An 18015-nucleotide genomic window follows, 5' to 3' on the forward strand; every position below is an offset into this window, starting at 1 on the left:
GCAGACGTTTTAGTGTGCAGTGTGCATCAGTGTGTTTGTCTTTGATGGCTTACTTTTATAAGGAACACTTCTATATCCTCATTCTTTCCCCAAAGTATTTCTTTACGTGATTGATCATTTGCTTACGTGATGTAGAGGTTATTTACAGTTGACTGTGCTGATGACTGCATGTTTGGCACGTGTTTTTGCTGTAAATCACTGTAATTCCTTTGCTTATTTATGGGATGTCTATAGGGATGGGTATTGATAAGATTTTCACGATTCAGATTCAATTTTTGATTCTGTTTAATGATTCGATTCTTTATCGATTCTCTTATCGATTCTTTTTTTTTTTTTTTTAAAGGAGAAGACTAAGGTCGATTAGCTTAGAACTTTGTTTTATCTCTTCTCTTTGAACAAGATTTAGGAGTAACATGGCCTTACAAACCCAACAGTAAGATCTTAAGAGATCCAGCCTATGGCTCTTCCATGGGGTGTCACAAGATCCCTGGGGGAAAAAAAATTGTAAATGTAAAATAATAAAAATAAATATTCTTCTGTAGCAATAACAAAGTATAACATAAATTATTCTGTAGCAATTTAGCAAGTGATTAAAACTATAACACCACTGCTGATGTAGACATTCTTCATATCCCTTGTTTCTGTTTGCAAGACCTTATGTCTACAGTCTTGATGTAGCACACCACAAACAATATCTTAAACTGCTACTACTCATTATTATTTACAACTTGATAAATTTAAGGCGCTTGGAAAGAAAGTATCATGCGCGTTAGAAAGATGCCTCTTTCTAAGATCCTTAGACTACAATGACCTGGATGACTGAGAACCTTCAGACAACTTGATAAATTAACACTAATGATAGCTATTCTTTTCTTATTTCAGATTATTTTAGATACTCAACATTTAAAAGGTAATCAAATTTGCTATGTTCAGACTGTATGGACACACTTCTATATGATTTAACTGACAATGCTTGCAGTGTAAACAAATAGTTTCATAACTGTCATTAGGCCGCTAAGGCAGTCCGCTAACCGCGAGACCGGCACCCAGGCCTGATCAACATGTGGTGGGCTGGCCTCAGCAGAGGGTGTCAAAAGGGTAGAAAACCTAACACCAGAAATTTTACAGGGGAAAACCAGAACCCTGGTTCACTGATACAGCTGTCTCAGGGTCTCCTGGGGACTGTGCAGTTAACCTCATGATAGTGAAACCTAACAGAAGAATGTAAAAAGAAAAAATTTCTATTCTTCTCCCCTCTGTTCTTTTTCCCTTTTCTGGAATGCAACGGGGAGGTAGGGCTTACAGCCCGATCTGGTGGGGAGGTGTGGGATGCCAGATCAGATGCCCCCCTTCTGGCTCTCCTCCCGCTTGTCTCTTTTCTCTCTTGCTTCTGTCTATCACCTTTTCTATCGCTTTGAAGTAGAAAACAAAAGACAAATATAAAAGGAAATTAAAAAAGGAATAAAAGTTTAATGCTAATACCTAAATTTCAAATTGTTTTATCACTAAAGTATGGATGGAAATTGATTAATTTAATTTGAAGAGGCAGCTGACAGCATAAAGACAGAATAACTCCAGCTTTGTGTCTTTTTCCATCCTAGCTGAAGTACGGGACAAACTGTGTTCCTTTTCAGCTCAATACGAAACGTGTAATATTTTCTCTGAATGCGGGACGACTCCATCTTTTTACGGGATGGTTGGCAACTCTACTAACAAACCTTATGAATAAAATAAAGTTCACTATCAGTAACATCATAGCACCCACCCAGCTGTATAGAAACTCCGTCATGCTAGCTAGTACGCAGTACGAGTTATTGTAACTGACTGTAAAAAGTCAGCACAATAAAAATAAACTATAACTAAACTTGGTTTATATCTTACGGAGCCCCGCAGGGGACATGGGAGAAAAAAAAATTAAGACTAACTTTTGTGAGATCTCGCAAAACAAACTCGGGATCTCGCAAAACTTTTGCTCCCATGTCCCCTGCGGGGCTCCGTAATATCTGACCCAGATAGACTGCAGGTTATAACTTCTTATCTGTAGTTCAGTTCACCTGACACTCGGGTCTCTCCTCGTCCTGCCTCCCCTTTCTCTCATCCACCTGCTGTCCTCCACCACTTGCTGATGTTACTGAATCTGTGGAAGCTCCATGATAGCCACCACCAAACAACTGAGTTATATTTACACACCGGCCAGCATCTGACCAATCCACCACCTTTCATTGTTTATCCCGTTACCAGAAAAAAATAAAAAATCATCGGCCCATAAAAACGAAAAATCACCATCGGCCCACCGGGCAAATGCCCGGTATGCCCGATGGCCAGTCCAGCTATGGTTGTGGGAAAATGCTTTTTTTTATGTGCCTCCCATTTCTATTCATGGTACAAATATGCAGAAGAGTTGCATTGTTTGGTGTGTGATGTGCAGAACAGATAATATGTCAGTTATGGGAAAAAATGTTCAGTAGTAACACCTCTCTCATAAATGCTACAGGAAGTAATTAAAACGGCCAGGAATGCAGTTTCAAAAGTGAAACAACAATCTGAAGTAGAAGGCTAATCTCACATTTAACCTTTAATTTCAACTATAAAATTGTATAACTGAACTAATAACCAGAATTATACATATAATAGACATGGATTATCTTATTTAATAGCCCTAACTGAGGGAAACAGAAAAAGCACGAGTTTCTTCAAAAAACGTAAGCATATGATTTAAAACAAAAACAATCTGAATTCATGTTGTGTCTCAAAATAAAATTAATACATTTCTAATGACGATAACGTAAACAGAGTAACGATAGCTATTGTTATTACAGGTATTTTTTCATTCAGCATTTAAAAGGTAAACAAATGACATCAAGATTGTATTGATTAGAATTTATCAGAGTTTACTGACAGTGGGTTGCAGCATAACAGAATAGCTTCACAACTGTAATCAGACTCTGTTTCAAATGCTGCTGCAGTGATCGATGAAATGACTGATGCATCCTTTTAATTATTTAGTTGTTCTGACCTTTATGTATCTTAGGTATTTTCATATTTGGCATCTTAAAGGTGCAGAAAATTTACACAGAAAAACACAACATCAACTTTTCTAACAGCACCCCATTATAAACTAGAAAGATGTGAGGAGACAAAAACAAATACAAAAATACTGGTGGCCGGCAGTGCTACAAAGATTCTACTTCTGCTGGCAGAAGAATCTTAATAGAGCATCTTTTCAAGAGCTTGAATCACATAACGAGACAGTATCGATGTTTCAGAGAGTCGGGACCTCGTTTGTATTTGGTCAGGTGACATTCTGAAGAACCATATGGGCCTTGACACAGGCTTCATGTGGACACGTCCCCTTTGCTTGACACTGAAGCCCCGACAGGACTTGGAGCTTCAGACGTAACATAACTAGCTGTGATATATTCTCTCTCAGTGCAGGTATGTCATACCTGCTCTTTCTCATTGTGTTGCTTCATAGCCTGTTCAACTTACTAATCAAAGTTAAGGTATTTGATTCATGTGTCACAGATTCATTATCATAATATAATTTCTGTTTGTTCTGTTACTTACAAGGTGCAGAAAACACAACACTGATCCAAAGAATGATTGATATGTACAAAGTGTACTCTCCAGTGGATGTTGTCTTAACTACAGAACTAGTAACAGGTGGTTTAGTGACAGTGTCAAGCAATCTAGCCTGCTGCACACATGTCCCCACATTTCCTACACCATCTAAAGCAGTCAGCTCCACTATGTGTGAGCAGCAGGAGGCAGTGTAGGTAACCACTGTAATATTGTCACCCCCTGCCCCAATTGCTGTGGTGATATTCAGAGTACCATTCCCTTGGCGAATGGTGACCCTATCAATGCCAGTTCCATTGATGCCATCAGTGAAATTAGCGATGAACTCCCACTTGGAGGAAGCACAAAGTGATGTAGAGGAGGCACATGTTGATGTACTGACTATGTGGCAAACTGGGTGGTTAACATCTTTCACCTAGAGAGAGATACAGAAAAGATGGAAAGGGCTGGGTATGTGTTACAGGCAAATGGCAAAAAAGAATAAAAGCTTTTCATGCCCTTTAGAAATTCACAAAAGAAGTATGACATAAAAAACCCTTACTGCAACCAAAAACACAAATATCAAATCTAATGAAATTCAAAAGATGGTTAAAGATGCAAAGGCTGAATGGATTTTTAATTTAAAAGAAAATTACCCCCCAAAATCTGTTTTCTTCTTAATTTTGTTTGTTTGGTACATTAAGAATAATGCTGAAAAATATTACATTGAACAATATCACCTAAGTCCCACCCCCTTGGGTTCCTGATAACACTAAGTAAACAAGAATGGATGGAAAATATCACTCACCTTAGCAGTCACAGAAAACCTGAGAACTACATAGTTGATGTCGGTGGCAGCGGCGTTTTCTGCCTCAATGGTGAGGGTCACGTCTGTTCCTGATGCAGCACTGGATGGAGCCGTCAGGGTCACGGTGCCAGTGGCTTTACCACCACTGCCTGTTACAGTAGTAATACTGCTGGGTGAAGTGGAAGTATAACTGCGGTCATTGCTGACTCGCACTGTAAATGTCTCAGTTGCAGAGTCAGTTATAACGCCATCAGCAGTTGCGGCGACTGTGAAGGGGATGGAGATAGTGGTGCCTGGCTCGATGTTTGTATTATTGGCTTGGGCCTGGACAAGAAGAGAGAGAGAAAGGAGCAGGGGAATGAAAATTTTTAACATTGTTGACAACAATATGTTGATATGACTTGGTCTATAAAGAATAGTGAGAATGTGTTTGTTATTGGTACACTCATTTGAGTAGATGGCTATTGCATAAACCAGAGAAAACACGAAACAAATGAATGCAAAAATGTTTCAGTTTATATATGGTGACAAAGATTGTTCAGAAAGCACACATTAACTGTTCTCACAGTGACAGAGATGCTGGAGGTCTTGATCTGTGTGGACGCTTGTCTCTGGAAGCTGCTTGAAGTGGACCTGGAAGTGGAGCTGCTGTCCTCTCCTTTCAGGATAAGCACAAATTCACCTGCTGGGATTCCACTAAATGTCACCAGGAAATCGCTGCTTCCTAATGACTGCATGAGACCAGGAGTAATATGCACTGTCAGCAGATTGAGAGTCATGACAAAATAATATATAACTAAATCTTTACTGCAGAGTAGCGCAGGTGCAAAGACTATTTTTGTGGGATATTTAAGATATGAATATTACCTTCCATGAAATACCTTCCATGAAATATTATTGCAAGAAATGGCTGCCTTCAGGGTGTTGAATTAATTTCCTTGGCATATGATACAATGTTAATTAAGCTCTGCAGTGCTAAATAAATCTGTATATTTGGCTATATGCTAAAAGTTTTAACTTTTTAATAGACCTTCCTTCCTTAAAAAGGGATCTGATCAATCTGAAGGCATTTGAAAATGAAAGTTTTTATGTGACTCAATACAGGCTTGTGGAAAACTACCTAAAGCCCATGACTCGCAGAACTATTTTTAACAAAAATAATATGACGCAGTTGTTTTCTTATCAGTCCCTCATATCTCCGTGAAGGAATTTTTCCTGTCTAAAGCATATTGTTTGAGAAATCTTGTGGTTTGTTCAGATGCAACTTTGCAGATCTAATCTGTGCTGACATGTTCTTTTTAGAGATCAGATGCTTTCTCTGTCTTGAACTTTAGCATTTAACATGCATAATGAGGCCTGTAGAGTCTGAGGTTTAGAACTCACATTATTTGCAGTTTTAGTCAGACCTTGAGGTGAATTTGCTTGTTTATTTGCTACTAGGAGGACTCTAATTGCACTGACACACAATTGAATGTTCCAGACCAGCCAACTGCCAAACCTTCCGCTTGTATAGAAGGGGTTACAACTACTGATTAATCTTGTGCATTTGTACAGTTGTACCTGGTTGGAATTGAATTCCTCTTAATTTGTTTGGAAGCAGTAAGGGTGTACTCAGTTTGTCACAGGACTGCATAGAGATCTGTGAAAACTTTGTTTTTCACATGATACATTATATACACAACAATGACAGTATTAATATAAAAAATTCTCACTGTAACTTAATTTATTCATGTATTACTTTTGACATACTTGCAATGATCCTTTGACCTCTGTGGAACCTGAGTTGTCAAAAAGAGTGACCTCAGTGACCTTTACTGTGTCACTTGCTGTCATAGTGATCAAGATGCTGGTATTACCATCTGAAAGAGTGGTGAAGTAAGAAAGGTAATCTACATGAGTATCAGTGTGACATGCCCACTGATAAACATAATTGTTTAAAATATGTCTGTGAGACCAAAGTAAGTGAGGAAAACTGATTACCACAAGAGAACTTTACAAACTATAAAAATGAACAAACAATCGCCATAAAAGTACCCTGACCTGAGAGAGGACGTCCTTCCTTAAGACTAAAGTCCCCATGGGCTCCGGCAGACTCTTCAACGAGGTTATAAATGAAGTTCACTGAACTTTGACCTGAGTATGAAAGCACAACAGTAGACACAGACAAATAAAATCTTTGAAAAACATCTCATATAACTCAGTGGTTAAAAGTTAACAATAATGATACTGACCTGTGACCTTAACCAAGTAAGGGTTGTTTGAGCTAACACTGATTTGCCATAGCCCCGTTTGATTATCAGTGTTAAAGCTTAAACGACGGAAGTTTCCTGCTCTGGTGACAGATGCCAAAGGCCCACTGGACTGATTGGAAGTCTGAGAAACACCTGGAGGAGAGGGACAAACAATTACAAAGATATTTTCAATATGATGATATAAGAGGTTAAAAAAAAATGAAACAAATGCATAAAAAAATGCATCTTAGAATTATTAAGAGACATTTGTGATGACAAAACCTGTTGGGCTGGTGAGGCTGAAGGTGAGAGGTGAGTCTCCTGTGATGTAAGCTGTTACATTATTTAATGAACCATCAACAGTAAAAGTAAAATGATCAGGCCTTCCAGGGTTCCTTGCTGCCTGAAAAACTGTCACCTAAAAGAAGAAGGAGAGAAACATCACATTTCCTCACACAGTGTGATCTTCAGTCAGATATGATTCTCTTGATTGATGTCTTACCACAGCGCTGGCTGATGAGTCTACTATAACACTGGTAGCCAGAGAGAGTTCTGACTTAGTGACCTGAATGGCCTGACCTCCAGAAGCTTCAGCTAGGTCTTGGTATAACTGGGTACCAGATCGACTCATTACACGTGGAGCCACACCCTGAGAGGTTCTGCGGCGACGTCGATCACCCGCAATATTTGTGAGCATGAAAGTAACCTGCAAGCATGAGGAAAAAATACCCTTTTATTCAAGATTAAGAAACACAGATCTAAATGTAAAACATTTATTGAGAATGAAGATGAATGAGAATCAATGAGCTAGGCTAGAGGTAGCAGATTTCAGGCTTGATAACTTTGAAAAACATGAAAAGAACGGAGAATACAGGTGTGTGGGGACATGTAGTCCTTTATAAATAGTGTGGTCACTTCAGATAACGTTTGAGAGTTACATGGAGACAAATACTGTAAAAATAATCTGATGTTACATGCCAAAATGTATTATATTTTTTATATTATATTTTTAAGAGGAAGGATGGTATAAAGTTCACTCTTACCTGAGATTTGGTGCTCTCTATAAGAGCAATAATGGTGTTTTTAAGATAGGCGTCTTTAGCTGGAGCATCAGTGAAGACAAAAATCTCGGAGAAGGGTGGAGCTGCCGTCAGTGCAAGCTTTTGTTTATATGTAAGGCATACAAAGTATCAAAGATTAAAAATTAATCATTCAAAATGTAAAATACAATCAACCACTCCGACTAAAAAGAGACATTTCTATCCACTGCAAATACACGTGTTTAATAATAAAAGTCAATCTCCTGGGGAATTTAAATCGAACTGTATAATAACAATTTGATGATACTCCATCTCCACTTTACAAAATTTGAATATGACTCTGTAAAATGTATCTCTGTTTATATCACCTGTAGTCCAGACAAGACCATTTCTGGGATATCTCCTCCTCCACTTGCAGACAGACAGTTGATGCGCTCTTTGAAAACGTCTGCATTTGCTGTCATAACCAACGGCCCATAATCTGCACATACAGTATAATGTAAAACATTTTAAAAGCTACTAAATTGCGCATTTGTTTGCCAAGCATTTAATTACAAACGGTGCTGCCATTTTATTCTTATTTATGTGAAAGTGAAAAAAACAAATGATTTTTTTTTTTTCACAAGCAGCATAACTTTACAAGATGCTTTTCAAACATGTTCCTATTTAATAAAGTACAAATTCACCCTGTAAACGATCTACCTGGGTCATTGAAAGGTACCAATATGTAACCGGAGGGTTCCTGTCCTGTTCCTCTTTTTCTGTCAATAATCTCAAAAGAAACCCTCTTTGCTTCATCAATTTCATTTCTCATACTTCCTGTTGTGTCTATGACAAAACACAGCACAGGAGACTGGGAGAGGCCCATCAGTCTGTAGAAACAAACATGATAAAAATCAAACAAACAAATGAACAACAACAAAAAAAAAAAAATACACAGTTAATGTAATTCTGAATAAAGTCTAATTTTCTATAACAAGGGAAATAATTATTTGAATTTGTAAGTCTCTAATTTATAGCTTCACTTTAATAAAGTGAGAGAGAACATCAACCAATAATCACATTGCATTTAAGGTATAAATAGATTTTCCTGTCACTGAGTGTAATAAGTTTTTGATCCCCTATGATGCAGTGAGAGTTTTTGCTTCTACATCGTGCTCATGTGGCACATAGATTACGATCCTTCAATCAATCACTCAATTTTTGATCTCAACTTGTTATGTGTAGAAAACACACATCTCCATAGAATGATCTTCTTCCATTCCAGCCTCTCCACCACCATGGGTAACCAGAGAGCTGCCGAAGGATGTCAGAGACAAGACTATAGGCCTGAACAAAGCTTGAATGGGCTGTTGGCTCACCAACCAAATGTTTAATGAGAAGGTGACTGGTGGTTGGACCATTCAGAAATTAAAAAAATATATATAAAATTACCATCAAACGCCCTCTGTCTGGAGCTCAATGGAAAACATCGCCTCATAGGGTGAGGATGATCATGAGAAAATGACATGTGACCAGCTATGTAATAATCTGAAGGGGGAGCACAGTCACCAGGAAATGTATTGGTGAAAGCAGGCAAATGTACAGGCCTGTCTTTGATTTGCCAGGAAACACTTAAATTATTCAGAGAAGGCTTGGGAGAAAATGCTAAGATGAAACCAAAATTGAGTTTAATTTCCATTGACTCGACCCACCTTATTTAGAGGAAGAGAAATGCTTAGTATAACCCAAAGAACACCATCCTCACAGTCAAGCAGGTGGAAACATTGTTCTTTGATGCCGTTTTTCTGCTAAGGGTACAGGATGACAATGACAATGTTGAAGATGGGTTTTGTATTGGTTGTCCATCATGACCAATGCAACAAAAAAGAGGGTAAAGAAGAAACAAATCAAGATCATAGATTTCCAGATTGTTGGTTGACATTCTGTCTCTCTCCATTAAAATGAAAGTACTGTAAAAAAATTAGAGACTGTTCATTTCTTTGTGAATGAGCAAACAGAAGGGGATCAAATAATAATTATCCCCACCATACTGTCTTAGCCCAGGATGTCTGACTCACAGGGTGTACATGTACCTCTTGCTTGCTTGCTCAAGACAAGAGCAGATGGGGAGTGAGTTCATGAGAAAAATATACAAATGCTATATCGGAAAAATTTCATTGTTAGTCTTTCCTTTCTCCATGGTGAGTAAGCACATCATCTGCATTTAGGGTTTAAGCACAGAACACAGGATGACTAACCATCACTCAGCAATGAAGATTCCGGTTTCTTCTCTGCCCACAAAGCACGCTCGACTCGAGATTTTAAGGAAGTAAGGGGACTTTCTACTAAGTCACTGTTTTCACATCTGCTTCCTGTTAAGCATGGTTAGGGGTTAGGTGTGTCCCTGAAAACCTAAAAATATCATAATTTCTCTGAAATTCATATCATGGGTGTGCAGTATGGACCTAAATCTCTGAGGAATGTTTCTGACGCAGTTCTGGAAGTAAAAGGGGGTCAAACCAGTACCAGCAAAGTGTACCTCTTAAAATGACTGATGAGTGTATATCTAAAAATTGTTATCAAGACAATGAAAAGTATTTATTTGTTCCTCTTGTGTGAGACTACAAAATGGCTCAGATATCACTAGCCTATACCTCAAGAAGGTATTTTCTCCAGCAGCTAATCTGATGTCCTCCAGTAATTCCATAGTGGCATGAATAGCCAGATCAGCTGCTTCATGGTGAAAGATGCCATGACTGGAATCAAGTGTATCCTTACTGATACCTCCCACTGGATCCTTCCTGCTTGTGCGGTCAAAAAATCCACCATGGCTGCATTTACCTTGAAACAAGGATAACATTTTTATCATTTTATCAAAGAATACCCCCCCCCCCCCCCTCTCAAAAAACCCCTAAATGCAACACACTAAAACAAATGATTTTTCCAACTTACCAGTAAGTTTTGTTGAGAAGAAAATGCTGAAGTAGCCTGAAGTCAGAAGTCCCCGGTTCAGGACGTGAGGCAGAATGTTGTTGATACAGTTCTTTCCTACACAACTTCTGCAAGTTGGAATATTTCGTCCTGTAGCAAAATTAAGCAACACAGAAATAAAAAACATTCTAAATGTATACATTTATCATTATTATTTATTATACAATAAATGCATGCTTTTCAACATCTAGTGGCACGAGACAAACAATCGACCAATTACTGAATGCACTGCGATAACTGCAAATTTTAATCTAAATAGCAGTTAGAATAGAATAGAATAGAATTCAACTTTATTGTCATTGCACATGCACAGGTACAGGGCAACGAAATGCAGTTAGCTAAAGTAGTTAAACTGCAATTCTCATCTCTGAACACAGACAATGGGGGGAGGGCGCCTACCTGCCAGGTTCTCAAGAGGTTGCTCAGGTCTGATCAGAGCACTGTATGGAGTTTTATATCCCAGCTCCACCCAGTTACTGTGGCTGTAAAAGTCCTTGATGTACAGAGTATGAAACAAATTTAGAAAATCACTTTTGCATTTTGCTTTAATGATACCCCAGTGTCATATAATACTCTCTTAAAAGTTGGCAGTAAAACAAGCATCACTCCTACCTGTAGGGTGTGACAGATTTGCCCCAGAGTCCACCTCCCTCTGTAAAAATTTTCTAGCTTGACACTGGCCTTGACCGCAGACACACCTCATCATCAAAATACAACAGATTGTTAGATACAAGTTGCCATAGTGTGACTTGTGCTGCAATCACAGCATCAGGTCAATACTAAGTTCTTTTCCAGTTTTCATGGTTTGTTTAGTAATAAATTATAATTTACTATGACCCTGTGACTCAGTGTTACTTTCCTAGATATTATAACTTTCAAGTACGTAAGGCTTCTGTCAGAACTAGTATGAACCAAAGTCTATATTCAAAAACAGTTAGTTATATATAGCATAAAACAGTTGTGTTAATTTTGTTCTGGGCTGTCTTGTTAAGCTTTGATGTACCTTCTGTGATGATATCCCGTCCTCTGTGGAAGGTCTCATCGTCAAAATGGCGTGCCGCACTCAGGAGAAAAATCGCGTCCACCGCTGCATTGCTGAGGTACATAGTAGCAATGGCAGTTTCAAACTTGATGGTGGAAACGAAAGATGTGAAGGTACCTATAGACGAACAGGCCCTTTGCACCTTTCCAACTGACAAGCTATTATCAATCTGAAAACAAGGAATTTGTATATTACAACATGCCACTCATATGTTAATCAGTATTTGTTCTATTTATAGCACTATAAGTGGGAGTTGTCTCATCAGCAATAGGGATGCTGTTTATTTGTCATGTGATTTTTTTTACAGCACAAAAATGTACACTTACTTGATCTGTAAGTGACGCTGTATAAATAATATTGAATTGAACTGAATTGCTTAGTGCTCTAGGAAATCTGGAAACCTGTTTTGGGAAGCCAATGTTATCAGGGATTGCCTTTGCCAAAAGTGTGCCCATATGTATATTCACCCATATGAATCAATATTCCATAGACAATATTTTATAGTAGAACACAAACTTATAACAAGGAAAATGTTATTCACTTCATTTGTCACTGGTTTTGGTGTTGTGACTGATTCATGCATTTTTCCACTCAGCAACATTCAAGCCTTTAGTTACTGTCAAAGATTCAGCAAAGCACACATGTCTGAATGCATCACTGCTTTCACAATATTTCTTTTTAAGAGTGTCTTTCCAACTCACAGTCAGGGTAAAATCCAGTCCATTAGAAGCAGCGATATCACGGCAGACTTCTGCTGTCTTTCGAAGGATTGCTATTCGTGTAATGTAACGGTGAGTGATGGAATCTGATGAGAAGAGTGGTTTGAAGCCCTGAACAAGACCTGGCAGGGAGAGGATCAGCACCACCAGAGGCATCACTGTCTGTCTGCCAGTCATAGTTCAAAAGCAGGAAAACAGGATGGTAATGCTGAAAGAAAAATACAAATCTATATGGTTACAGCCTCTAAACCTTTATCATGCTAACTTCTTTTTATGGATGTTTCAACATTCATTTTACAGCACGCTGGCAGACAGAAAATATAATCAAGGACAGAGATGTTTCTGCAGTGATTGAGAAACAGTCTGACTCTTAAAAACGTCTTAAAAAAGAAAGAGAAAAATTGCAAAGTAAGGAAAATCATGTTATCAAAATTTTAATATTTTCAGTAAACAGAGTAATGCCAATAAACATATTGATAAGATCAGAGCTACATCATACAATGAGTTTAATACAGAAAATAATAAAGAAAGAGCACACTGGAAATACAGACACAAAAATGCTTATACTGGAAAAAAATTGCAGATGGTGAAATATATTTTTAACATTTCCATCAAAATAATCATATAATATAGTGTAGATATAGTTTGTTTTTCATCTTACCTGCATAAAGTGCTCTTAGGTGGTTTTGTCGTATTCAATTTTAAGCATTTCTTCAGGAGTAGACTCTCAGTTAGATTATGTTGTATACAGACGTGTGTTTTCTATTTAAACTCCAGCCCTTTATCTGTGTGTGCACTGTGTCATTCATTCCTTTTTATATTACGAGTGACTGAGTGACATAATATAAATTTTTCCTTTAAGCTAGCATATTTCCACGGAAGAACTCCCACACAAAATCTTTTTCTGTGTATGCTTCAGTGAAATCAAAGGAGTGAATGCATATTTCTGTAAAAACAACATATCTTACAAATGTTATTCATCTGTAACTTATAAAAACATACAGATAAGCAATTAAAGAGTCATATGAATATATGAAGACTATAGATCTGTCTATATCTCTTCTCTATCTCAGATCTCTCTATATCATCCTGGATACAACTTTTGTTTTTTCAATCGGAAGAGGGCCATGTGACACATCAAACCTATTGGTAATGTCACAAGAAAAACAATGGTGTGCTTGGTTTCAACGTAACTTTATTCTTTCATGAGTTATTTACAAGTTTCTGACCACTTATAAAATGTGTTCAGTGTGCAGCCCATTGTGTTGGATTGTCAATGCAACCCTCTTCTCCCACTCTTCACACACTGATAGCAACACCGCAGGAGAAATGCCAGCACAGGCATCCAGTATCCGTAGTTTCAGGTGCTGCACATCTCGTATCTTCACACCATAGACAATTGCCTTCAGATGACCCCAAAGATAAAAGTCTAAGGGGGTCAGATTGAGAGACCTTGGGGGCCATTCAACTGGCCCACGACGACCAATCCACTTTCCAGGAAACTGTTCATCTAGGAATGCTCGGACCAGGCACCCATAATGTGGTGGTGCACCATCTTGCTGGAAAAACTCAGGGAACGTGCCAGCTTCAGTGCATAAAGAGGGAAACACATCATCATGTAGCAATTTTAAATATCCAATGGCCTTGAGGTTTCCATTGATGAAGAATGGACCCAGTATCGTTGTACCCCATATACCACACCAAACCATCACTTTTGTTGCTCCAACAGTCTTGGAGGGATCCATCCAATGTGGGTTAGTGTCAGACCAATAGCAGTGGTTTTGTTTGTTAACTTCACCATTCACATAAAAGTTTGCCTCATCACTGAACAAAATCTTCTGCGTGAACTGAGGGTCCTGTTCCAATTTTTGTTTTGCCCATTCTGCAAATTCTGTGCACCGATCTGGGTCATCCTCGTTGAGATGCTGCAGTAGCTGGAGTTTGTAAGGGTGCCATTTGTGAGTATCTTATATCCGCCGAAGGGATGTTTGACTAATGCCACTCTCCAGTGACATGAGGTGAGTGCTACGCTGTGGGCTCTTGCTGAATGAAGCAAGGACAGCCACTGATGTTTCTTCATTAGTGACAGTTTTCTTGCGTTCACATTTCGGCAAATCCAACACTGACCAGTTTCACGAAACTTAGGAAGCAGTTTGCTGACTGCTGGCTAAGGTCACCCTACGAGACCACCCATGGGAGATGGGTGGTCTCGTAGGGTGTCCTGCATTGAAATCTGCTGCAATGACCCGGTTACTGCGTTCACCAGATATCAACACGATTTCGATCCGCTCCTCACGTGTTAACCTCTTTGACATGTCAATGGCTGTGAACAAAGATAAATTTGTAAATAACTCATGAAAGAATAAAGTTACCAAGCACACCATTGTTTTTCTTGTGATATTACCAATAAGTTTGATGTGTCACATGGCCCTCTTCCTATTGAAAAAACAAAAGTTGTATCCAAGATGGCCGACTTCTAATTGGCCACCATGGTCACCACCCATCTTGAGGAGTTTGCCCCCTCACATATACTAATGTGCCACAAACAGGAATTTAATATCACCAATCATTCCCATTTTATTACGGTGTATCCATATAAATGGCCCACCCTGTAGCCTAATTTACAGGCTAGTAGTAAGAGGAACAGATACTGTGAATTAAACACCTTGTCACAGTATTAACTTCTATGTATTTGTACTTGTGCTGAGCTATGTGCATTCTTCTCTTTCTGTTCCTGTTAGAAACAGAATTGTGTTCTTCAGTGAAGGGAATAAAGTGTTGTTGTTTTTTCAGAACTCCCTGGGTTTCATTGCATGACATACTTAATCTTTGCAGGTTCTTTCAAAACCAAGCCTCCTTGAGTCTCCTTTTTTGGGATTTGTGCAACAGCTTGGGTTTTATGGGATAGGGTTGCTAGCCCTATGGCCAGCCTCTTTCTCATCTGGGATGGGGACCAGCTAAGGCTAACTTCAGAAAAACCAACCAACCAACCAACCAAACAAACAAACAGACAAACAAACAAACAAACAAACAAATAGTATAAAAAAACCCAAAACATTTGTGGTGTACCAGACTGTGAAGAGATTTTCTACTGTGGCTATGCCAAACACAACATTAAGACAAGTGCCCCATTGTGATCTTTAGACAAATATATTTGTCAGTCTAAAAACTGCTTCACTTTAAAAATTAAATTGTTTTATTACCTATTAATTCAACTGCTGCCCAGCTTTCAAAGCCTTATATTGTGAGATAGTTTCCATTTATGAAAGAGTTGCTGGCTCACAAAAGGACATTTATGTACATAAAAAGCTTACCATGTGATTTAACTGGTTATTTACCAAGTTACTGACAGGACAAAAAAACCCTATTTTACCTACTAAATTGTGATCATCACCGGTCCCAATTCGAGTCACAGAGCTTGAACCAGCATTTATCAGTATCAGGTTAGAAATAATCTGACACCAACAACAACAGTAAAACAACAACAACAAAACAGGGAAAAAAAACTCTTGCTGTTGCTGGCTCTGGCCTCTCCTACCTCCTATTGTTGTTTGTGCCAATTTCTCTTTTTTCAATGCATTAGTGAAAGAGCTCAAAAGGATTTGCCTTGTCAGAGTCTTATGACAATCACATCTCACATCGTTCTATGACTTTGACTGATGAGGCAAAAACTAAAACAAGATTTCAAAGATAATCTCTTCTCTCTCTATGGTGAGGTTAGTGAAATAACTAAGCTACTTTTTCTCATACACAAAGGTGCTGACACTCAATGGTGTAGAATTACATAATCAGAGATATCGCAAAAGAACAATACAGTATGTGCATGATTGTGCCAACTTGTAGAATTTTTCTTAGTTGAAGAAAAAACAGTTTTTGAACTTTTGCCTCTGCATACCACCAAAGCATATAATAAATCAAGCTATCAAACTGAAAGTTCAATACTACAAAAGCACAGGGAAGCTATGTTGTGTTTTATGGGGTGGGACGAACTACTAGCACATACTTCTAGTGCTAGCCCCAAGTTCAGATAAATAAGCAGGGTTGTGTCAGGAAGGGCATTTGTCATAAAACCTTTGGCAAATCAAACCTGCAAAAAGTGTAATTTTCATACAGAATTGTTCTGGGCCTGGGTTAACAGTGACTGCTTCTGTTGCTTTTGGCCAAGAGGAAGGAGATGAGCCAGGCTCTGGGTGGTAGGGAAGAGTTCCCAGATTACTGGGACAGTGCAGCTTAGGTGGTGAGGGAAATTGTCAGAAAGGTGTTTGGTGTATTCTCTGGACAGAGTATAGGAGACTTGGAGGTGGAATGAGGAAGTAAAGGAAAGTATTCAAAAGAAGAGTTTAGCAAAGAAAAAGTGGGATAGTTAGATAGATGAAGAAAGTAGACAGGGGCAGTGGGAGGCTAGGTGAACAGCAATGAGATAGATGTCATAAGCACAGGAAAAGGCTTGTAATTAGTAATATGTGAGGCTGGACTCTAAGGAAGGAGAAAAGGGTCATTAAGTATAGAAATTAAGTGCCATTTGCTCACTGTTTGAGCAGGAAACCATATGCCCATATATAGTGACCTTTAGATTTAATCTGATTTAGTGCTCAGTTCAGATAAAAAATATTATAGTAGATAATTTTAACATTGATGTAGATGCTGAAAACAACAGTCTCAACTCTTCAGTTAATTTAGTGTAAGACTTAGTTGGTATCGATCAAAATTTAAATCAGCTCACGCACTGCTTTAGTCTCACTCTGGACCTTGTCCTGATATACTGCATAGAAACTGATTCCTCCACTGTTATCCTTTTAATGTTGATGTAATGATAAGGTTAATCAGCAGGGGGCACTGTCTTTAGGAAAGCTTATGGATAGCAACAGGGGAGCACATAAAAGAAGACTGATTACTGGTGTTGTATAATAACTTGTTTGGGGGAGTAGCTCACAAAGCATAAGTGGATGCTATGTTATTTTTAACAAGCACTAGGAGGACAACACAAAAGGGTGTTGAGCATTAGTTGCCAGGAGGAAGAAAAGAGGAAGACCACAGAGAGGACCAATACATTTAGTGAAGGAGGACGTGCAGAAGGCTGTTGTGACAGAAGATCCCAGAGATGGGATGAAATGGCAATGTTGCAAATGATGCACTGTGCTGTGCTGCCCCCTAAAGGGAGCAGTCAAAGAAGGAAAAGAGCGTAATAAATAGAACAGGCTTTTTAGGTAAAAGGCCTGTTCAGTGATTTTTGGATGTGTTTGTGTGTCATAATTGAACTGGACACGATAAATGTAATCTATGATTATATATTATTTTACTAATTGTTATGAATATTTGTTCATGACAGAGTTGAAAGTAGAAGTTCATTAAAGAGAGAGAGAGAGTATATATATTGGCATAATTACAGGCACAACTGAAATACATACTTCTGGTAGTTTCCTAAAAAATATATTATCAAAACAAAAATACTTTATTTGAAACAACAAGAGAACAAACCTCACCGGGTCATTAAATTGTTGCCATTCAACTGTGCAAGACAGTGGTTATAATTCTTAAATAATTAAGGCAATTTTTTTCTGTGACTGTTGGATTAAAAGTCATTTTGGTGATGTAAAGAGGCAAAAAACTGTCAAAAAAAACAAAGGCAAAAGAACAATGTACA

At 38.3% G+C, this 18015-nt stretch overlaps 1 protein-coding gene across 1 annotated transcript; it reads right to left on the reverse strand.

Moving 5' to 3' along the window:
* Window positions 1-3143: 3143 nt before the first annotated feature.
* On the reverse strand, window positions 3144-10326 carry LOC120716779 (von Willebrand factor A domain-containing protein 7-like). Its single transcript, XM_040004389.1, has 12 exons — window positions 10274-10326; window positions 8340-8509; window positions 8006-8118; window positions 7641-7757; window positions 7100-7303; window positions 6880-7015; window positions 6598-6750; window positions 6407-6499; window positions 6116-6225; window positions 4933-5097; window positions 4367-4690; window positions 3144-3994 (listed from the first exon to the last, which is right to left on the reverse strand). The coding sequence occupies exons 1-12, from the start codon at window positions 10324-10326 to the stop codon at window positions 3560-3562; spliced, it is 2073 nt and encodes a 690-aa protein (XP_039860323.1). The 3' UTR covers window positions 3144-3559.
* Between the last annotated feature and the right edge of the window lie 7689 nt (window positions 10327-18015).

The sequence above is a fragment of the Simochromis diagramma genome, unplaced genomic scaffold, assembly GCF_900408965.1.
Source record: "Simochromis diagramma unplaced genomic scaffold, fSimDia1.1 OVJJ01000487.1, whole genome shotgun sequence".
NCBI classification, from domain to species: Eukaryota; Metazoa; Chordata; class Actinopteri; order Cichliformes; family Cichlidae; genus Simochromis; species Simochromis diagramma.